Source organism: Pavona decussata, unplaced genomic scaffold, assembly GCF_977016875.1.
Source record: "Pavona decussata unplaced genomic scaffold, jaPavDecu1.1 SCAFFOLD_67, whole genome shotgun sequence".
Taxonomy (NCBI): domain Eukaryota; kingdom Metazoa; phylum Cnidaria; class Anthozoa; order Scleractinia; family Agariciidae; genus Pavona; species Pavona decussata.
In genome coordinates, this window is record NW_028145486.1 from 1,074,714 (window position 1) to 1,097,256 (window position 22,543).

At 37.6% G+C, this 22,543-nt stretch overlaps 2 protein-coding genes across 9 annotated transcripts; both read right to left on the bottom strand.

The window, feature by feature from the left end:
* Window positions 1–270: 270 nt before the first annotated feature.
* LOC146477957 (uncharacterized) lies at window positions 271–14,491 on the bottom strand. 8 transcript variants are annotated; one of them, XM_085112624.1, is made up of 20 exons: window positions 14,405–14,491; window positions 12,933–12,997; window positions 12,191–12,258; window positions 11,259–11,316; window positions 11,070–11,113; window positions 10,330–10,381; window positions 9,702–9,733; window positions 9,118–9,151; window positions 8,501–8,532; window positions 8,092–8,167; window positions 7,343–7,374; window positions 7,055–7,103; window positions 6,537–6,568; window positions 6,262–6,310; window positions 5,976–6,007; window positions 5,697–5,745; window positions 4,846–5,070; window positions 3,308–4,394; window positions 2,072–2,340; window positions 271–1,173 (listed from the first exon to the last, which is right to left on the bottom strand). In XM_085112624.1, the coding sequence occupies exons 1-20, from the start codon at window positions 14,436–14,438 to the stop codon at window positions 1,108–1,110; spliced, it is 2,385 nt and encodes a 794-aa protein (XP_084968750.1). In that variant the 5' UTR covers window positions 14,439–14,491; the 3' UTR covers window positions 271–1,107. The 8 variants fall into 8 exon arrangements, with proteins under 8 accessions (XP_084968750.1, XP_084968751.1, XP_084968757.1 ...); XM_085112625.1 differs by lacking the exon at window positions 14,405–14,491 and adding an exon at window positions 13,956–14,061; XM_085112631.1 differs by lacking the exon at window positions 14,405–14,491 and adding an exon at window positions 13,219–13,407 and having other exon boundaries at window positions 10,330–10,379.
* Window positions 14,492–17,072: 2,581 nt separating this feature from the next.
* Window positions 17,073–22,406, bottom strand: LOC146477958 (polyadenylate-binding protein 2-like). The gene is made up of 7 exons (XM_085112685.1): window positions 22,124–22,406; window positions 21,152–21,272; window positions 19,671–19,729; window positions 19,318–19,424; window positions 19,142–19,229; window positions 18,421–18,569; window positions 17,073–17,659 (listed from the first exon to the last, which is right to left on the bottom strand). Exons 1-7 carry the CDS (start codon window positions 22,250–22,252, stop codon window positions 17,623–17,625), a joined length of 690 nt encoding a protein of 229 aa, XP_084968811.1. The 5' UTR covers window positions 22,253–22,406; the 3' UTR covers window positions 17,073–17,622.
* Window positions 22,407–22,543: the final 137 nt, after the last annotated feature.

Genomic DNA, 22,543 nt, shown 5'->3' on the forward strand with positions numbered 1-22,543 from the left:
TCTCTCTCTCTCTCTCTCTCTCTCTCTCTCTCTCTCTCTCTCTCTCTCTCTCGCTCTCTTTTTTTTTTATCCTTAATATTGGGGGGGGGGGGGGGGGGCAGATTTTGTTTGTTTTGGTTTCCTCTTTTTTTTTCTTTTTTTGTTGTCCCACATAATTACCTGTTTCATAAATTGTTGTGGCTTACACTTTTGAAAAAGACGTTTATACAAGTTAGCAAGGTAAAATGTTAAAATGGCAACGTAAGAAGAGAAAAATTTCCTCTTTTTTTTTTCTTTTTTTGTTGTCCCACATAATTACCTGTTTCATAAATTGTTGTGGCTTACACTTTTGAAAAAGACGTTTATACAAGTTAGCAAGGTAAAATGTTAAAATGGCAACGTAAGAAGAGAAAAATGATTGATAAAAGATCTCTTTGCAATTTTCTATTTTCTATTTGTATTTTCAATTTTCTATTTTCGAACCATCTGCGCCAAAGTTGCAATTGAAATTACAGTCAAGTTAATCACAATTTTCGTTTAACAAAGGGAAACGTGAAAATTAATGGAAAATGCCACTGATTTAGAGTCCATTCGGTAGAATAAAATATTTTCCACGAAAAGAAAAAAGGAAACATCCCAACTTTTTCATATTCGTTAAAAAGAAGACTGCCGTCATTACCTAGTCAGTTTTAGAACGTAATATGTTTTTTGTTTGTTTTTTTCTTAAGTTTTATTTTATTTTATTTTTTTGCTTTTTTGTAGTATTATTTGTTTGTTTTTTTTCCTTTTTTTTAGAGTCCGTCCGGTCAAGTAAAAATTTTTCACGAAAAGAAAAAAAAAAAAGGAAACATGTCAAATTTTCCATATTCATAAAAAAGAAGACTGCCGTCATTACCTAGTCAGATTTAGTACGTAATATGTTTTTTTTTTGTTTGTTTTTTTCTTAAGTTCTTTTTTTTTTGCTTTTTGTTTTTTGTGGCTTTTTTTTTAGTTTTTTTTTTTTTCCAATATCGAAAACTAAAAACAAAAGGGCACTATACACGGAAATCTATTTTACAACAATAATTGACAAAAAAGAAAAAAACGCAAAATAGTTAACGTTTAAAATACAGCAGTGAAAGTAAGCTTTCAATGAAATTCGTTTGGTCGAAGACACTTGAACCAGCGTCTAAAAACCTTCATCTTCTTCTTCCGCTGAAAAAAGGACAAAATGCACAATATTAATTTGAATGTTTTAGCAAATTAAACTGATAAGAATTAAACATGCAGTTCATGATTTGTGACAATTTTGTTACTTGCGTAAATTTGTGCTTTTTACTATTTTCCAAAAAACTCAATTCAAACCAATGACAGACTGCAAAATGGGCAGTTAAGGCGTACATATGCGGCCTGGTTTGTTTTGTTGAGGCAAAAGGGTGAACGCGCTTCAAAAATCAACTGTATGCAACATTTTACTGCAGCGAAATCGATTTCTATTGTATCTGGTTCTCTCCCGAGCACATCTCCCGCTATGTCACGTGATAGGCCTAGTCGTCTGCGGTAGGCAGAGCACGTCCCGATAGAGCTTTCCATAAAGTGGCTCCTTTTATTTGAAAAAATCAAATAAAAAGACAGAAGGTGGATTTAATTAATTTTTTGTAGTTTGGAAGTGAAGTCAAATGAGCTTGGTGTTCTATTGCGTCGTCTCGTTATAAAACTGTTTTTGAAGGGAACTGTTAGCCACGAGCGCTACCTTTTTCTGTTAGATTCATTTGTTCATTTTTTTGTTTTATTATTGATTTCCTTTATGAGTTTCAACGGTGCAATTAAGTAATTCGTGTTATACAAACCGATAAATTCTTCATAAATTGTCTTTTATCTCGGTATATATAAAATTCTCGTTTACTTAATCGAATCGCTGATCAGTTTTTTTCTCCGGAGTTACAGTACAGATCTTGAAAGTTTCGTATTATTTTGTTCTATATATTTCGGTCTAAGTTAGTTGCCTTGCTGTGCTTTTTGCTTTCTTCTCGTGTATGTATTTACTAAAGTCGCATTCATATCGTACGGGGAGTTTTAAATTACACAAACGTTTGTACAAGAGGATACAAACCTGTAACAGGGACAGCTCCTGAAGTAAATGATAGGATTCTTTCTCCATTTCTGTCAGCTGTGTTTCAAGCTTTTCTTTGCTCTCTTTTAGAGAACGCTCTCTCGTTTCTCGCTCGTTCAATTCGTTTCTGAACTTTTCTTTTTCCTTCTCAAGTTCTTCTTTAGTCTCCTGGAGTTCTTGTTTCAGCTTAACGTCCAACTTGTTTTTGTGTTGCAGTAGTTCATGTATCTGGTTAAGCTTCGTTATCAACTTGGCCTGGTCTGGAGTACCTTCAACAACAACAACAACAAGTAGAGTAAAAACATTTTAATTTCAAGATCCACGTTAGAGTTGAAAATTCTCAATATTTTCGGCACATATTGAAAGGTTCTCGTTAGAAGAAGTTAGTTTTGCCAATTTTAAACCAAAAATAAGACTTTGGTGAAGAGGGAGATCAGACACTACCACCTTAAACTGACAACTGTGATAGTCTTTCATTTGTTTTTCCTTAAATTTGTGACATTTCATACATTTCAATCGTGAAATAACCTCTTGAGCTTTTCCTGTCATCGTGGCATGAATTAAGTTTGATGTTCAACCTCAGAGTCCACGTTCATAGGCCAAACCTGGTGCCGTTTATATAAATTGAAAAAATGATTTGCCAATACCGTTAAATAGATTTGGAAAAAAAGATTGAAGGTGTTTTGATGTTTTTCCTTTGACAAAACATTAACAGTAAAGCGCCACCACCGTTTTCTGTACTTAATATCGTTAAGGGGTCTTGAACAATCCGGATTTGATCAGTGTTTGCGAACATTTCCAATTGATTTATTAAAATGATTTCATGGGTTATTATTCATTATGTTAGCTTGCATTCTCTACGTTGTTTAGTATTACTAGTATACATGTAATTTGCAAGTGCACCTTTAAACAAGCTCAGATTGCTCATTCTGTCTAACGCAACTGTGTAAAATACTACTACGAGGAAAAGAAGGGCCTCTAAGAATAATTGTCTTAAGCATGGAGCACTTGTCTTAGTCTTCTGGTGATTGGAGGAAAGGCCGCGTTCTACGTGCGCACACTAAAAGACGAAACAGTAAGCTCAGGGCTTTGGAAATTTAACTTAACTGGACGAAGAAGCCGTTCCCAATTTCCTTTTCTACCTCTTATAGGCTAACGTTTTAAGAACATTCGTTCAAACAGAAGGGAAAATATTGTGATGAAGATGTAATCTACCTTTAACCCATAATACTGTACCTTCAGTAAAGCCAGCACTTCGCCAAACTTCAAGCCTCTCTATAGAATCTTCCACAAGTGACGACGCACTGTTAAATTTATTGGAAACAGGACAAATGCTGTTCTCCAAGAGATCCACGCCTTTCTCCATCGCCTTGTGAGTGTTTCTCAGCAACTCAACTTCATTAAAGAGAGAGTCTCTTTCATCAGTTACATCTGAAAGGTTTTCATATAAACTGGCAATCCTTTGTTCCAACACCTTGTGGGCGCCTATCAGAGATTTATGCTCATTAACGAGTTTCTTTCTCTCTTCTGTAAGGTTTTTGATTATCTTCCAGTTCTGTTCTTCTTCACTCGCTATCTTGTCCTCTAACTCGGCAATTTGTTCACCCTTACTCTTCAACTCGCTTCTTAACAAACAGATTTCGTTCATGTGTGAAGCCTCCTGCTCTTTCAGCCCAAACTGGACCCTCTCTAAGGTTGCATCTGTTTCTCTCAAACAAGCCACAGCATCATCATATTGTTCTTTTAATGTAGCCAACTGTTGTTCCAAATCCTCATTGGCTGCGGTCTGTTCGCCAAGCGACTCTTTCAAATCATGCACCTCACTGTCGTACGCTTGTCTCCGCTTTTCCATCTCCTGACCTGATTCATCCAGTTGCTTTTTAGTCAACAACTTAAGATCTTCCAATTCAGCAACATGTTTTGAATTCACGGCTTGCAACTCTTTCTGGTGTTCTTTATGAATTCTTTTAACGTCATTAGCGTTCATTCCCTGAACCTGTTCGAGATATTTCTCCATCTCTTCTGTATTTAGCTTGTATTTTTCCAGCTCACCTTTCAGACTCTCAAGTTCTTCAGTCATGTGGTCTAGCTTTCCGTCTCTCTTTTGTAACTCCTGATTATTCTCATTCAAGGCTTGGTTTAACTCATCCATCTTGCTTTTGTTATTTTCCTGGTCCTTCTCCCTTAGACTGTACAGTTCAGTGATGGTATTGTCTTTCTCTGATACTCGGTCCTCAAGATCGCTAATCAGTGATTCGGCTTCTGAGAGGGCTTGAGACGACTTGTTCAGTTCATTCTGTTGTCTTTTTATGGTAGTATCTCTCTAAAGAATTAAACAGAAAAGCGTTCTCGTTTATTTTCACCCAAGATACAATCCTCACATTTGCTGAAATAAAGTTCTTAATTAACAATCTTGGGACCGAGCTACGAAGCAGTATTTTCCCGAGGTACTGTTCATTGCGCTGTAACATTAGCCTGTAAGTCTGTGGATGAAATCCTAAAGTGTGACCATTCTAATGAAGCTTCGTAGCGTATTTCTCTGTTGCGTGTCATTGTTTATTATGCCGTTAAAGGAGGTTCTATCTTTCCAGTCCTTGGATGTAATCCTACAGTGTGTTAATTCAAATGAAAGCTACTAAGCAGTACTTTCCTGTGATACTGCTGATTGTGCTGAAGCAGGGGTTATGAATTTGAATGTCAGTGCGGAAAAAGATATTTTCCTAATACATTTATGTAACAGAAAGGAAAAACTGCAATAATTCAGATATGCCAACCTCTTGTAACTGTTCTTGCAGCATCTTGATCTGTTGGATCAATTCCATTGTCTGTTGTTGGGTGTCCTGTGGGGTATCTCTTTGCTCACAATCTTGTTCTGCCATCTTTTGCTCCAAATCTGGCTCTGTTTCTTCCTTATTTTCTACTGCTTCCTGGAGGCTGCTAAGCAATTGATGATTCTCAGGAGAGCTAGTTAGGCTCTTAGCGAGTTCCTCAGACTCCAGCTATATGAACATGAAAAGACAATAACTTGTATTAGATTTCATCGTGTTTTTGGCCTTTATCCGCAAACGCCATTGGTGTTTTGTACTCGTTCACCCGTTAGTTCCAGCAATTCCCCTCATGCATCGCTGGGCACTAGATCAAGATAGATGTTTGGAAAAAAGAAGAACAGAACACATTGCCCGCATAATATGAAACACAACAGCAAACAAAGCTAAGCATCAGTATGTGTCACACATTGAGGATCAATCACTCCAACTTTTGACCAGTTATATCTTACAATTTTTTTTCTTTTACAAAACGTTCCGAAAATATGTAGATTAAGATTAATTTTTGTGAACCGTTTGTAATAGAAATTATTGAAAAGCATACCAACAACATTTTTGGCAGTAGTACGGGGTGCGAGCTTTTTCATAACAATATAAAAATCAGTTAAGCAAATTAAAAGATAACAAGGAGCATAAAATCAACACACTGTTTCTAAAGCCAAAGAAACTGACGTTTTTAAAGCTAAAGAAAGCGGAATCGAAAGTATGAATTAGATAACACATCAACACAACAGATCACATGTCTAATGAACGACATTAACCAATTGAGTAGGATAAGCTAAATTAAAACGATCTTTTACCTCCTCCAGACTTTCAGAAATGGTCTTCTCCACCAAATCTTCCGCGGTCCTACCGAGAAATTAAAGGCCATTACAGTTTGAATTGCCATTTTTTCTACTGACTTCATTTATAAACTGAATGACTGAAAGTTAACATCTCAGCTAGGTAGCATAAACGCGGGGCCTCTCAAAGTTCTTATTCGCTAATTTATCGATTCCATCAATAGAATATCGATGCTATGGCTACTGAATATTTCGATTATAACGTTAGAATATCGATTATATCGCTACAAAACTCACTTTGCTATTTGGATGTCTTGTTCCTTAGCGACCTGAAGATCCAAAGAAGCAGAAAGGAAAGTAAAATTAATGATAACAACAACAACAAACATGCTGAAGTGACCATAATCGTTCAAATTTAGGCCAGTATTTCAAACTACAAAGAACTCATCTCCATAGGCCGTTTGTAACAGTTTGACACGTGACCGACTATTGTAAAACTTGTAGCTGTATTAAATTATCTACCAATCTAACTATCTATTTATATATCTCAGTCAGATTTGCTAATTTTAAACAATCTTTTTACCTCCTCCAAACTTTCAGAAATGGTCTTCTCCACCAAATCCTCCGCGATCCTATCGAGAAATAAAAGGCCATTACAGTTTGAATTGCCTTTTTTCCGCTGATTTCATTTATAAACTGAATGACGGAAAGTTAACATCTCTAGCTAGGTGGCATAAACGTGGAGCCTCTTAAACTCCTTATTCACTAATTCATCGATGCTATTACTAGAATATCGATGCTATGGCTAATATTTCGATTATATCGTTAGAATATCAATTATTTGGCTACAAAACATACTTTGCTATTTGGATGTCTTGTTGCTTAGCGACCTGTAGATCCAAAGAACCAGAAAGGAAAGTAAAATTAATAATAACAACAACAACAAACATGGCAGATCTTAAAACACACAAACAAGGCTAAGCATGAGTATGTCTTACACATTGAGGATCAGTCACCTCCAACTTTCGACCAGTTATATCTTACAAGTTGCTTTTTTTTTACAAAACGTTCCAAAAATATGTAGGTTAAGATTAAGTTTTGTGAACCGTTTGCAATAGAGATTGTTGAAAAGCAAAACCAACAACAACATTTTTGGCAGTAGGTACGAAGTGCGAGCTTTTTCAAAACAATATAAAAATCAGTTAAATAAATTAAAAAACAACAAGGAGCATCAAATCAACACTGTTACTAAAGCCAAAAGACACTGACGTTTTTATAGCTAAAGAAAGCGAAATCGAAAGTACGAATTGAATAACACATCAACACAACAGATCACATATCTAACGAACGACAATAATTTTAAACGATCTTTGTACCTCCTCCAGACTTTCAGAAATTGTCTTCTCCACCAAATCCTCCGCGATCCTACCGAGAAATAAAAGGCCATTACAGTTTGAATAGCCTTTTTGACTGACTTTTTGAATGACTGAAAATTAACATCTCTGCATGGCTAGGTAGCATAAACGCGGGGCCTCTCAAACTCCTTATTCGTTAATTGATTGATTCAATCGATAGAATATCGATGCTAGGGCAAATATTTCGATTATATGGTTAGAATATGGATCCCATCATTAATATATCGATTCTATCGCTACAAAACTCACTTTGCTATTTGGATGTCTTGTTGCTTAGCGACCTGTAGATCCAAAGAAGAAGAAAGGAAAGTAAAATTAGTAACAACAACAACAACAGCAAACATGCTGAAGTGACCATAATAGTTTAAATTAAGGCCATTATTTCAAACTACAAAGAACTCATCTCCATAGGCCGTTTGTAACGATTTGAGACGTGACCTACCATTGTAAAACTTGTAGCTGTATTAAATTATCAATAGTTGATTCTTTCAAAGACACAAAGTTTTTCGATTCTGCTACTAGTCTAAGTTCAAACGGCCGTAGAATAGAATATTGGCTTGAAAACTACCAAGCTGCCTCATTTATATTCGTTCGTGTTATTTCTGATAAAATTATTCCTAAAATAAGATGCTTCAGATTTATGATTTCGTATAATATTTGTCACGTAACCAGCTGTTACAAAAGAAAAGTTGGTACCGACATTTCTTTTGTGGATATTTATCAGTTTCTATGGCGAGTGGATTCTCGTACTAATTGTTGTATCTGATCATCCGATGTAGTAACTACAAGAACGGCCACATTTCTTTGACACACCCCGCTTCCCATTTTTTGTTGATCGAACGTGGCTACACGAACAGCTTTTTACATGCGATGAACACTGAATGAGGGAGAGCGGGGAGCACTGTTCACATTCGCTTCTTCCCTTGAAATAGCTAAAGAAAAAAGTCTCAGTAAAACGTGCAGAGCATCACTGACTCACATGCAGTCATTCAACTAACCTCCTCATTATCGATTTTCGCCTTCTTCTTGTTCTTCTTTTTGTTTCTTCTATTTTTCTTCTTTTTCACCGGCTCGCTGCAGATAAATAAAGTTGTTTTGGTCTCCGTTTGGATTAATTATAATTATGGCATCCAGTCGACTCCATGCATTTATGTCTCAGTTATTTGTCCATTTTAGTGTTCCCATTCTATCATTCACTCATTAAAGCTAGCACAAACTTAATTTAACAATGAAGCTCACAACAAACGTCTAACGCATGAAAGCAGAGTGCAGGCAACTGACTCAGGTTTGGACTTTTGGGCCGGTTTGGAGATACAAAAAACGGAAAGACAGAGCTTTGCGCTGACGCTAGCGTTCAAGAATATTGGTCTCTAAAAAGACAATTACGATTTAGTCAAATAAAGTTACCTTTTAGTAGCAATAGATTCGTCCCCAATTACCTAAAGGAAAAAGCATTTGTAGTCATGAACAGAGGGCAATAACAGCTTTTAAGGTTAATCCTCTGTTTTGCAGTGCGCAGCTTTATCGCGCATGATGGGTAAGTCGGGATTTCTATCTGTAGTTATAGCTAACCGCTAAATATTACTCAGCATTAGCGACGTGTATTTTAGTCAGTCGAGAAACAGTTGTCAAGCATTAAATAAATTAGTGGTGTTTGAAATTACATGAACCATTGAAGTTAAAACTTGAGCATCATGCACCATGGTCAAAGGGATAGCCTGACGGCAATTAAACATGAGACGAAGACCTCCGTACGTTTTGTTAATTGCTATTTCTCAGTAAAAAAGACTCATCTTTAAAAATCGTATTGAGAATGCTATTTTACAAGAAAGTTGTGCTTTCTGGTTGTTGCGATTTTAATTAGCATGATAAGCACTGCGGATACGTTACAATGTTGAACGACCCAAAAGCACCTACCACACGAAAGCAAAGCTAGTGAGAGGCCGATAAATCCGACAATGAGGAGAGGCGATACTTTTGGAACTTCGCGCCAGAAATATAAAACGGGAAATGAGTTAACTTACGGTGTCTTCATTGCTACTTGCTGTCTTTGATTCCCTTTCAATGTAAAAGAGAAAAAAATAAACTTACTGTTTTTGTTGTTGTTGTTGTTGTCGTTGTTGTAACGTTACATAAAATCTCCTCTTTCGACTAAAACATTAATTACTTCACTTTCAATTGGGCTTTGGTATATTCTTACACTTGTGGATATTATTCTACGTCCCACTTAAATCCGGACCGGGTGAGTGACCCATATTTCCACTGAATAGTTCGTTGTTTATGGGGATTTATGCCGTCTAGGGTGTTCAAGTTTCAACAAAAGGATCACTTTTAGCCTTAGCGATACACCGGCACGTTTGAGGGATTTGAGAAATGATCAATTCACGATTAGTTCCCCTGAGAGTTGGAAATTGGTTTAAGCTACGCCCACAAAACGAGGTCCTGAGTTTCTGTTAGTAAAGGGGTTCTTTTCGAAATCTCTGACAAGTGTGCCAGAAAATTGCTAATTTGCTGATCGGTCTCATTAGTGTTAAAAATAAAGAATTTTGAATATTAATCGTAAAGGACTGATCAGGCTTTAAGACTTGATTAGCAGAGATCTTATTACCTTTTGATAAGGAACTCTTCTACAGCCTCAAGCTGAAAGGAACAAAAAGGAATTGTATATACGCATTAAAATAAATTTAGAACAACTAAGATTCTGTATAAAGGGTGTTCTCTCCTGCTGTCAGAATGAACTACAACCCGGACAACCCTCGAACGTTTGAAACCATCTGTTTGAAATGCAACTCCACAAGATTCTTGACGTACCAATAATGTGCTGCATGTGATGTGTTTTTTCTTTCTTTCTTTTACATATATTTTATCTCTGGGCCCGCTGTAATTGGCTACTTAGCTGTAATGATGTCCCTGCCAACGTCTACATATTGATTGTGATCCTTTTTTTTTGGTAACATAAAGGCAAAGCTCATAAAATAATAAAAATAAAAATAACAATCTTTGGCACTTTTATAGACCAAAAGGGAAAAACATTTGGCAAGAGCGCGACCGCTTTAATAGAGTAGATGAACAGTTAAAGCGTATTCCATACAACTATTTCTAAGTCTTTTCCTAGTTTACTTCAGTTTTACGGACTAATTATTTTTATGGCAAAAGAAATATCACTGTACTAGCCGTTACAAAGTGCCAATGTCCTTTTTTTTTTTGCCATAGTACCAAATTTGCATGTCACTCACCGCAGCCTGTCCTCCATTCACTTCGCCGTCAATGAAAAACTCGTTGAGGGCTCTAAACACGAAAGAAAACTCTTTTTAGCAAAACGTTGAAGAACACGTGGGAAGGAAAAGAAGGAAATAAAAGAACATGACGAATAAAGACAAAACAAAGCGATTTATCTATGAATATATTCTACAACATCACTCTTGACACTATAGGCGCTTGTCCAGATGTACTAGTGGATGAACCACTAAATATATTCAGCTTAAACACCCCTTGCATATAAGCGTGGTTTCATTTGAAAAATTCTGAGTCATAATGGACGTAAAGCGTGAGGAAGCTTCAAGTGAAGACAGACTTAAATCTCAAATCTCAAACAATAACTTTGTAATTTCCATTCGTCAATACTTCTAAATTTATTACTCAAGTCAACAATCCAGTAAGGTTACAAAATATAGCGTGCTATCATTATTGTCACAAAAAAATGAAAGTTGCAAGCTGAATTTGGTTATTAGTTGTAAGCTGACTCGAGAAACCCGACTTCCTTGGTATTTGAAGTGGGTGGGTGGGGAGGGGGGGGGGGGGTAGAATCGTTTAAAATTTCCACCGAATGCAATATTCACGAAATTAACTGTACCCATTCAGAATTAGAACAAGTTTTAGAATGTGATTTTGCAAAAATGTTGTAAAAGCCTGGCATTAAAAGCCAGGCTTATTTCACTTGAGGAATTTCACAGTTAACACTGAGATTTGAACATACCGTAAATAAAATATATTTTCATGATGGAACTTGAGAAGCTCGGCCTGAAAACAAAATAAAGAAAGTATTTTAATAAAAACCAAAACAAGAATTCTGGACACACAGCTGGTTCCAAGGGACTCACAGGTTGTTTCAAAAGAGCTCGATATCTAAGGTTAAAAACGTGCTAAACTGTTTAAATGTTCATACCTCCATCTTCGCCCTCTCTGTGTTGGATGGTTCTTGAAATATCTCGGCATCAATTTCCCTATAGTGACAGCATTATGAAATCAGTTTTAAATGAAATTAGCAGTTTCAATTTAGATGTGAAGTGCTTCCCTATGTGAGCAGGAGGCTGACAATTCGGCCTCGTTTCGGCCTTTTGTTCTCTTTAAATTAGTGAATGTAATATAGAAAACATCAGCACTCCAAATAGCGTGTCGAAACCAATAAAACAACCCGCAGATCTAAGCCTTTTACCATTACGTTAAATAATGTGGTTATAGGATGGTTTAATTGACTGTCTTAGATATTTGAAGTATAGAAAATGCCACTGGGGACCAAGACCCACTAGTTCAATTCGCGTATATTTGTGCCACGTCCATGTTCAAGTAGAGCCAGTTGAGGTAATTGAAAAGCAGTTTAAGTAACTTGAATTTCTGTTTTGAAGACACGTCTTCGGCGGGTAAACGGGTAAACATTCGTTCGGGAAACAAATGTTCCTGAAAAGAATCCATTTTACTTTTATTTCTCGGAAGCAAAAATATTTCCGCAACAAATTTTGTTTGTACGCAAAAAAAGAGACAGTTACTAGGAAACTGTTTTTGTAATGATTAGATTCCGGTCTTGTTAGGGGCCTTTAAGATGCGTAATTACTCAGCCTGGTGACGCACAAACTATATTTTCAATGCTCAAATCAAGTCTGCTAATAGCCAATGAGATTCGTTAATTTTGTTTTCATTACAGGCCCCTCGAAGCTCTCACGGGGCTCACAGGATTGGCTAAAATGAACAGTAGAGGCTAACCCTGAAACAATTGAGCTGCGTGATGCAGGTCCAACGAATTTAGAGGATGCCATCTTGATAAACAATGTAAGTTGTCACCATAAAGTCAGTGTACTTCATTATTAACAGTATACTTACTGATCGATCTTAACTTCCTCTATTTGCTCCAGTTGCCGATTGAATTCTTCATCCTTCTCTTTGAGCTTCTGAATAAAATGAAAACAGCCGGTATTCCATAAAATTTCACTAGATGTTTTGGGATCCGATGACACAAATATTCTCTCACTTAAAAAGTAAGATAATTACCGTTCAGGCTAGCTAGCGCCAAAGCGCTCAAGTCCACAGCTCATTATTACCAGCAAATCGAGATGATTTTCTATTGCGCAACAGCTTTATTCATCATCTTGATAGAGCTTCATTTAAGTTGAAAATCTATTTTCAAGAAACAGATATCTACGAGGTTCCTCAATATCAAAGAATGAGCAACGGATCTCGTCTTAAATCAAATGGAAGGGTGGCGTTATCATTTTTCCTTTTCAAAACAAAGCGCGCGCAGGCAATCAAGCGGTCGTCACCAACGAACTACTTCAAATTAAACAGCTGGCTCACAGAGAGGAATGAACAACCGAGAAACTGGGAAACTTTCAGCGACAAACGTAGGTTTCACAATATTCTGGCTTGCCTAAGATAATGAAACGCCGTTTAAGATTCTTGTACGTCCATAATGTCATAAGTTGCAACTTTTTCGGACGCTACACTCAATTGTTCAGTTGTTACGCGCAAGCTGTTATCTTACGTAATCGTCTATGCTGTTAAAAGCGCTGAAAATAACTTTCTATAATTTCTGAATAACTATTTGTTGTGTGTTTAATTAACTTACCTTCTCCACTTTCTTTGCTTTAGTTATCTTACTTTGTAATTTTTTCCGGGATAAGCGGTTTGTACCTAAATGGAACAAAATTTGAATTTTGTAATTAAATTTAATTCACATGTCGGGATTTTTGTACTGAACTCCAAGGATAAGCGAGAAAAAAAAAAACAAACTAATAATAAATGACTCTAAAATAAGAAAAAGACAGCGAGGATGGGTAAACAAGGATGTATCGAACGCTAAAAGAGTTGCATCGCTGGCAGCGCTTTGCCGGTGGTGGTTTTTCAACTTACACTGAAAGGTTGCTTTTTATCTTTCTACCAAAGGCTGTCACCAGCTAACTATATATTTTTGGCGGTTCTTTTTGCATTATTTAAGGATGGGATAAGCTGTAACTTCCAAGAAATTAAGATCGTAACTAGAAATGTTTGTTTTCTGAGCGAGAGCTAACGAAATAATGAGCCCACAGAGCCTCGGTCCCAGTCGTCACCAGCGGGTGATCGAATGTGACGTCATACGTTGAGCTGTTATGGAAGAGACTGGTAAAGAGATAGGGAAGAGGCACGCGCGGTTACACGCGCAGACCTTGCCCAAGCCCAGGACCCTAGCGCTGCCGACCTCGATCCCAAGCCCCCGTAAGCGCAAGGAGGCGTGGAAATGAGGCTCCCTTAATGACGTAATTGTTTGGTATGACGCGCGCAAACTTGCGTTGCCAAGGTTTCGCGCTCGTGTCAAAACATAAACAAACACTGGCTATTATAACTCGTTGCTTCAAAGCAGTTAAAAAAAAAAATTCGTTAGCACATATACAACACTGCGATTCATCTCGACATATCAAGATTGTGAATTTTAATAGGAACTGTACGTTTCCTACCACTTTTTTGTCCAGATCTTTCTTGTTGTTCAGAATTTTATGAAAAAAAAAACTCTTCCCCCGCATTTTTGCGAATTCTAGCGTTGTAGTTTTAACCTCTAAAATTACAAATTTTCAGATTTGCGCATCCGATTCGAAGTCCAAATACGTTTACTAACCTGAATCGTGATGTTCGCGCTCCATTGTCAATTTCTCTCACTTATTTGTCGCAAAAACTGTCACAGTATTTGTACGCTGCCACCGACAATTCTGTCAACTGCGTTCTGTACTGTCAGTCTCCCATTATGACGCGGAGCAAAACGTCACTTTTAGAAAAAAAATTTGCGCGCGCTAATGCTGACTTGTTTTCCAGGGCTACGTGGATCTTTCAGTAAAACTAAGCTCTACCTAAAATCGCCCCGATAGTGGAGTATTTCTTTTTTACACAACTGAATTTTTCTAGCACTAGCTTTTCTCCTGATTGTCTCATACGCTTTTTATGTCGAAATATAGCATTTAGCTTACAATATAGTTTTGACCGAGAATTTTTGTTTCGTAATTTCAACCTCCGAATTTGGAGGTTTTCGAGTTTCCTTCTTTAATTGGAAAAGAAAATATCTTTACCAACCTGATTCACGATCTTCCAGTACCACATTTTCCATCGTTATGTCTCTTTATTGCTGCAAACTGTAAGGAACAGTACGCCACAAAATTTTCTGCGAAGTGCAAATTAACTTTTAAAGTAATTAACTTTTATGACGCAAAGTTAAACGTCGATTGTAATCATCTTTGCACGACGCTGCTGGTTTGCAAAGCATGGAGGTTGACCGCGGCAAATTAATTATTTAATTGCAAGCAAAACGCCCATCCTCGAATAACCTTCGTCTCGCGGGGATCATGAATGCTGAGATTACCAGCTACCGCCTCAATGAAACTTGATTTTGGGCGCGGCAATAAATTCAGTTTATACGATTATCAACTCATGTTTAAAATGCAAAGTAAGAAATTATGGCGCTTGTTCGAAAAAGTGAAGTGGCTGAAAAGAATCAGTTTAGTCTGCAAACAAAATAGACAAAACGACCAAACAAAGAAACTATGATCGGCGTTGCCGGATGGGAACGCGAACCATGTGCATTTAGACGAGAACTTCGCATCCCCTTGTTGGCCGCGCTCCACCCTGCGAGCAGAGCCTCCTTTTGTCAAAAGAAAGGCTCTGCTAACAGGGTGGCCGCGCTCATGTAAAATTGAAATTGCAGCAAATGGGGAAATAAAAAGTACTCATATCCAATTTTTGTCCTGCATAACATTCGCTCCAGTTGTTAAAAAATATTGTGTCAATTGCACGTAATTTGTTAAACGAGCGGTGTTTTCCTTACCATGATGGTATCCAGTAAAAATGAGCGGGTCAAATTTCTTTCCACACTGATCCGAAACTTTTTCTCAGTTTTTTCTTTGCCGAATACGCCATAAATTTTCAAAACAACTTTACGTGGCTCTGAACCCTTTCCTACGAAATTTTTGAAATTAAAAAAAAAAAAGTGTGTGTGGGGGGGGGGGGGGGGAGGGGGGGGGGGCATCGAGCTGCTTTTTGAGTTGTAACCTCTTGAAGCTAAAATCAGGGGCGTTTTTAACAGGTTATACTGTTCCAATGGAAAGCTGTTCTGTGAAGAAAATGACCATTACTTCTTGTTTTATACCGTTACTATTGCCTCAACGGATACAGAGCGGTAGTATTGATCCGTCAAACTACAAGTTCTGGAAAGTATGTGCCAACCTATCCACAGGCTGTTGTGATTCGCGCTCTTGTTTACCGCTTGTTATGCAAAATAACCACACTTGGTCATATATTGAGACTGTGGACCTAATGGTTAGGGCACCGCACTTGTAATCCAAGGGTCCTGGGTCCAATGTCTCTTCCCATCCCACCCGACTACTTGGATTTGTTTCACGGTAGTCGTGGCTTTCAAATCCTTGGCTGCACCATGTAAAATGCCAACGAATCACTGTATTATATAATTATCTACCTGGATTTCTCCGCTCAATACAAGTCATACTTCTTGAAGAGTGCGGTGCGAATTTCTCCAAAAGTTGCCAATAAGAAAACGTAAGGTTGAATGCATGTCTCACTGGCATAAATGCGCAAAAGCCGTATTCGCCATTAATTTTACCTGTACATGACAGTTTACTAAGATACACATCTCTGGAGGCAGCTGGTCCATAGTTTGGACCCTTTTCTGAATTTCTTCTGCAAACTTATCATAAGGAATCACGCATACACCTTAAACAGAGATTGCCACTAAAGCGCAATCTCGTTGCGTCCACAGGACACCCAAGATATCATAGCTATACAACCGGTATACCCTTCGCGGGCAATGTTGATGGCCACGTCTCTTTTTCTCCCTTATACGTGGGCTTCACAAGAACATAGTGAAAAGGCTTAAGTCACCACCAGCACTGGACAAACCCTTTCCAGGAAATCATAGATGGCGAGACGAATGAGAAATTGGCTTAATTTCGTTTAAAAAACTGCTACCAACCATGAACTCTAGCGATCGGGACAAGATGGAAAATATCTTGTTCATGTTTTAAAATCTTTCGAAAAGCACTTGGCATGCACATCATTATCAAAGAAAGAATCACACAAAGTTATCGAGACAAAAACAAAACAAAAGGAAGTAAAGAAAGGAACCTGACTGGAACTTGGCTCATGACTCGAACTTCACTCGTGCCTCAAACGAGTGAACTTGCCCCACGCATATAAAAATAAAATTAAAAAAAAAAAAATAAATGGGAATTTCAGTGGAATCCACAGGGTGGCTCTTCTTTCCACTGTTTCCAGGTCGAATTGGAATTTGGAAATGTTGGTTTTTGTGGAGGGAGGAAAACCGGAGTACCCGGAGAAAAACCCTCGGAGCAGGGACGAGAACCAACAACAAACTCAACCCACATATGACATATGCTCAAAATTGCTCAAATTGACACAAGAGTACCATATAAGGTGAAGATAAAATAAAGTTCTCGTAGATATGTTACGAAACATATGTTCGAGATGGATGCACAATTTGTGAAGAACATTGGAAGGGTATTCTCAAAAGTCAGCAACTAGGATATTCTAGAGGAGAACCCTACTACATCAAAAACACTTTGAGGTCTTATTTGAAAATCAACTACAGTGTATGAACATTGTCATCTCAAAGTAAAATCAAAGCGTTCATGGTATTTATATTGTAAGCAGTCAGCATCTTTGTTACAGATTAATTTAAAAGTGCATCTCGAGCAAACAACAACCAAGGAGGTACATTTTTACAAAAATCTTTATTGATGTTTTCTAAAAAAAGAGTCAGAATGCATATCAGTTGAATGCACTGATACAAAGCTCCATAAGGTACACATAAGTTATAACTCCCTATTTCCATTTATATTTTCTCTCACAACTCAACCGTTCTGCACCCGTTTTCACGTGGTGTATCTTTTCACAACTGAAACTGCTCAATATAAGTTTCTTTTCTTCTTTTAATGTTTTTTTCCTCCTCTCTCAAACATTCTTTTCCTCTTCTTTTGTCTTTTTTTCTTTTTTCTTTTGTATCCCCCGCTGTTGTCATGTACTGTATGTCTAAGCTTGCCATATCACAATACCTACTCTGGAACAATCCGTATTAAAAGAGGTGGAACACATGGCTTTCAATGAAATACCAATAAACTTCACGGAGTGGTCCCTTGAGAAATGCCAAGAAACCTGTGAAAGAAAAATAACTAAACTTTGTTAAAAATATGAAAAGAGTAGAAATGCTAAGAAACTTCAAGGCAAAAAGAAATGTGACGTGCGATCATCCCTTCTACCAGTCGTTAGTATGGCGAGTACCAGTAAGCTCTGCCCCGACCCCTGCAAAAGAAACAGAAAACGCAAATCAATAATACAGCCTGCAGTGGGATAAGGGAGATGACACTTGCTGGGACAGGAATGCATCCTTGCAAAAATTTTACAGTTCAAGTAGTTGCATTCCAACTTGCAGCTTCTTGTAACCATGTTTAGCTGGGATTTCCATGCTCTTGCAATGACTCGCATTCACTTCACTGGGCTGTAGTTTGCATACAAGGTGTCCAAGTGCCCGTTTTGAAGTTCATTAAGGGACTGGGCCCTAGTTTGCACATTGCTCAAATTGGGTCATATGAAGAAATGAACCCCAATGCCAAAAAGATCGCATAACAATAAGTAAGTTTGCCAAGTTTGGTTACATTTCATTGCATAGTATTAAACCAGACTGTGACCTGTTGGAGGTTGTCCAAATTCCATACAAATGTCTCTGATTCTGGGATGGCGTTCTCAAAATCCATACGGTCTCTAATTTTTTCCAATATTTGAAAGTTGCAATTTAACAACAGAAGCTCAAAATCTGGTAAACTGACTAATTTTAATGTGATTATTCTTGTCATGCACTCCAATTTCTGATTAAATGAAAATTTAAAAACCCCGTACTAATTCTCCATTTGAACTCCAGAACACAGGCTATTTGCATTTACATGCCATTGTTTGGTCACTCAATACCACCCTCACACATGAATTTCCACCTTGGAATGCCATGCACCTCGCCAGGGTTTAAGCAGAAAACAAGCAGTTCTCAAATGAAATATGCTGACGCTAACCTGAACATTGCTCTTCCACGTGGTCTTGGCATGTAATTCGCATATGGGTTAAAGTATCCGCCTCTCATACCGCGGCCCCTGCTCCTTCCTCGACCCATACCTCTGTCTGTGGTGCTGAGACCTGGCCGATTGGTTCTTTTAGGGTTAACCTGGAAAATAAACATTTTTGGCACTTTCATGTGACTCAAGCTCTTTGTTTAAATAAAACACAAATACAAAGTTGAAAGTAAATGTTTCAAGACTTTACACCCAATCTTCATCATGGTCACCAATATTTCCAGTTAAAATTTGAACAGAGTTTCCAAATTTATTTGTCAGTTTTGAACATCGATAGGGAGATTTCAGAGTTCCCATAGAAATTTCCCTAGTTGTCTTTACACTACAGCATTAAGTTTTTTAAAAGTAACAATATTGTTTAATTTTCTTTTCAGTCAATGCATCATTTTTGGAAAGATTTCCAGAGAAATGTTCAACATTCCATTCAAATGCCAGACATTACAAAGAGAAATTCAAATGTTATTTTTTACTGTTCTTTTTGCTAGGATTTTTACTTTTCGCTAAGACTATTTCTGTTCTTTCCTCTTTTCATGTGAAGACAGTAACATAGAAAAAATGATTCTACAGTGGAACCTCTCCCATAGCCTGTAACATCAACTTTCTTTCTAGGGTAGCGTATTCAGCGGTAACAGGTTTTATCAGTTACAATACAATTCATGTGTACCTTAATCTGTCTTCCTTTGAACAAAGAATCATCCAGATTGACAGCATTGTCAACGCTTTCTTTGTCAGTGAACTCGATATATGCAAAGCTATTAAAAGCAAACATTGTCAATGTGAGTACTGTGCTGTGATCATTACAACAGAAAATAGAAAGTATCAAGAATTATTGCGACAAACCCTTTTGGATGTCCTGAGAATTTATCACAAAGAATTGTAACTCTGTTTACAGATCCACACCCATGAAAGTGTTGCTCTAGTTCCTCTGCTGTTGCAGAATAATCAACCTGAGATAAATAAGATAAAATACATTCACGAAAACAAGTATTGCAGAAGCAATTACGCAGTGTACTCAAAATGTGTGCTACAAGAAAATGAATATCAAAACACATTTAGGAAATGTATACCAGGATATACCTGTACTGCCAAACCTTTGATCCAGGGGCCATTGAACTTTGATAACACCATAGATGTTTATCAAAACAATGAATAATGCATGTTGCAGATTCACATTTTTCAACTGGAATACTCACATTACCCACATAAACTGATCTTGCATCAATTTCTCCTTTTTCTTCCAGAGTTTTAGGGACTGGAAAAGTAAAAGGTTTATCTATTAAAAATTTGCCACTTTCACCAGCTACTCTAGATGGTATCAGAAAAACTGTAGGCCTGGATGTTCACCAGGCAAAGTTCTTTAAGTAAGAACAATACCAACAGTCTACACAACTGTTCATCAAAGCTGTTTTATATTTGTGGTTAATATTTGGTTATGGTAAAAAAAACAAAAAAACAATTCCAATCAGTCAGTTTGATTTGTTTTCCTTCAATCTAAATGAGATAAGACTAGTAATAATCAAAGATCAGGGAGTGCATTCGATGTCACCAGGCTCTCTCTCCTTTGCTAAGTTGGTTGTGATGTCATCTGCCCCTGCAAAATCGGTGGGAGATGCCAGATTTAGCATCCCAAGATCCATTCGTTCACTGAATCAACTTTGTTCCATACAATTTCGGCTCCAATCAGTATTAGGAGTGTGTTCTTACTATGCTGAATGCAACAAATACTGTATGTAATTATAGGAAAATAGAAATTAAAGTGGTTTCAAAAATTTCCCAATTCAACCACAACATGCATGCCACACGTACAATACATACACATGTAAACTGGGCTTTTTAAGAACAAAAGTAATAGAACATTTAGCAACCAAAAATAGTCAAACATCAGTCACTCAATATACTGGGTTCAAAAAACTTTTCAATTGAACTTATTACCAAATGCTTGTAATCTATTTCAAGCAAACCAGGACTCTTTGATTGCTGGACTCCACTTGATTAAAGTGTTACATTCTTTGAGTACCAACTGAACCAATCAAACTTGATACAGTTAGATTAGCTTGATAATAAAATTTGCCAAACGTTACATGTTTAATTACTGAATCAAGTTATTTGATTTGCTCTGATGAAGGGCTAATGATTGAAGCAATAGGATGACGGCAGCGACAACGACAACGCTGCAAAACAAAAGGTTTAATGACGGAAAACAATCAACCTGCACATGCGTTTTATATTTTGGTACATTTCTTTGCCGTCCTCTGCAAAACAACAACGTGAAAGGACCAAATTCAAGGTTTTGTGGAGAACATGAACACACGACAGTGAACTCTTCATTTTCTTTCTTAACTTGAACGCGACTCCTACCAATTTGGTTCCTGGATAGTTTGCCATTTCTGCAGAAGTTGAGCGAGTTTAAATAATTTTGAAGTAGCACAAATGAAATAAAGTTATATTTTTTAGGTGACGTTTTGTTGCCGTTGAATAAGGTCCCTAATAGCATTTGAATCTCTCTATGGTGGCCAAATCACCTTACAAACTCTGTTGATAAAACCAATCTTCCACTGCTTGCTGTCTTGTGCTATGCGAATGACCTCCTCTAGCAATGGAGGGTATGTAAATAATTACCAGGCTAGGGCTCTACACCTACAAACCAGCCTTTTTAAGCACACAAAGTTCTTACATGTTGGTTGGCCTGCTGCAGTAGGGCTCATTATTGATTCTTCAACTTGTTTCTGCATTTCTTTTAATTTTTCTGCTTCTTCTTCCATTTCTTTTACTCGTGCTTTGATGGCTTCGAGTTCCTTCATATTAAAAGCACCACAGAAAAAGTTGATGTATCTTAAAGCTCACTAAACAGTTAGCTGTCTTAACAAGCTGCTATTCCATAAGACATCAATAGGGAACTTAACCACAGACGTTTTTCTGCCACGGACGGCAATTGGAAATTGAATTTTTCCCTTTTTGGAGCATTTTAAAGCCGTTGCATTTGTAATGTCAAGCCACAGTCATCAACATGAGATTTTCCTGTCCGTGGTAAGGAGCAAAACCATGCAAAAAAGGGAAACATTCACATTTCTGTTGCCATCTGTGTCTAACGAACGTCTGCACTTAAGCTCCCTAATGTCATCACATCTCTCACCCAGGTTTACCCATCCTTGGAGACCCAAGGGCTGATAGTTGGGAGAGGTTTTCAAAATGGGCAAGAAAGAAAAGCCAAAATTTTTCTTGCCTGTTTTGACCTTTCACTCATACCAACTACCTCTACCTCTGGGTCTCCGATGATGAGCTTTAAACAGACAGCCAACAACGTGTTGAAGATTTACATGTACATGTTTCGTTGTGTGAGCTCCAAGGACAAGAAATTCTCCAAACAAGGGCACTGTACTAGATTATAATTCGCGAGACTAACAGGCTTTAAACACGGAATCGTGATGATGTGACAATAATAGGGAAGCTAGAATTTACCTTCGTGTTTTTAAGATGTTTCAGAGGGTTCTTCGACAGTTTACTCCGAGATCAGTAGAGAAATATGATGGAATTTTCACGGATGGGTGAACTTTGTATCGCAGGAAAGCACACAAACTGCGGCCCCCAATTTTGGTTTAGCAGGTATTTAATGCGAACACCAATAACGTTAAAAAGGTATGATTACCGGATCCTCCAAGGAATCATCCACAGCTGGATCACCAGCAATATCTCCTAAAACCGCATCATCGTCCTTCGTGGTGTGGAGGGCAGCGTCCAACAAACTTTCTTGAGCGTTTTCGTCTAAATCCGCCATTTCGTTGATAAAATACCTAACTAAATAATTTCAGGGATATTATATAAACCTGTATAAAAGGGTCAGAGCACTAAGAATGATAACGAAAAGAGGATTCAAAAGGATTCCGAAAAAGTTTATCGTGAATATTTTTCCCTTTGAAGATGGCGGCCAAAGTTGGTCACGTGACTTGGGTCTGTGACAAATCTTGTCCCTGGCGGACTCCCCAGAGTAAGATGACCCTGGTGACGAGCTAATCACATGACTTCATTGGAGTCCAGGTCATAGCGGACACTACACGGTGGCCTGACA

Coding starts and splice junctions, on each gene's coding strand:
- LOC146477958 (XM_085112685.1), bottom strand. CDS start 22,252: ATGGCGGATTTAGACGAAAACGCTCAAGAAAGTTTGTTGGACGCTGCC. Junction 19,730..21,151: donor TGCAGCAGGCCAACCAACAT/GTAAGAACTTTG, acceptor TTACTTTTCCAG/TCCCTAAAACTCTGGAAGAA. Junction 19,425..19,670: donor GATCAGTTTATGTGGGTAAT/GTGAGTATTCCA, acceptor TATTTATCTCAG/GTTGATTATTCTGCAACAGC.
- LOC146477957 (XM_085112624.1), bottom strand. CDS start 14,438: ATGGAAAATGTGGTACTGGAAGATCGTGAATCAG. Junction 11,317..12,190: donor GAGGAAGTTAAGATCGATCA/GTAAGTATACTG, acceptor CTGTCACTATAG/GGAAATTGATGCCGAGATAT. Junction 5,746..5,975: donor CAAGACATCCAAATAGCAAA/GTGAGTTTTGTA, acceptor ATTTCTCGGTAG/GACCGCGGAAGATTTGGTGG.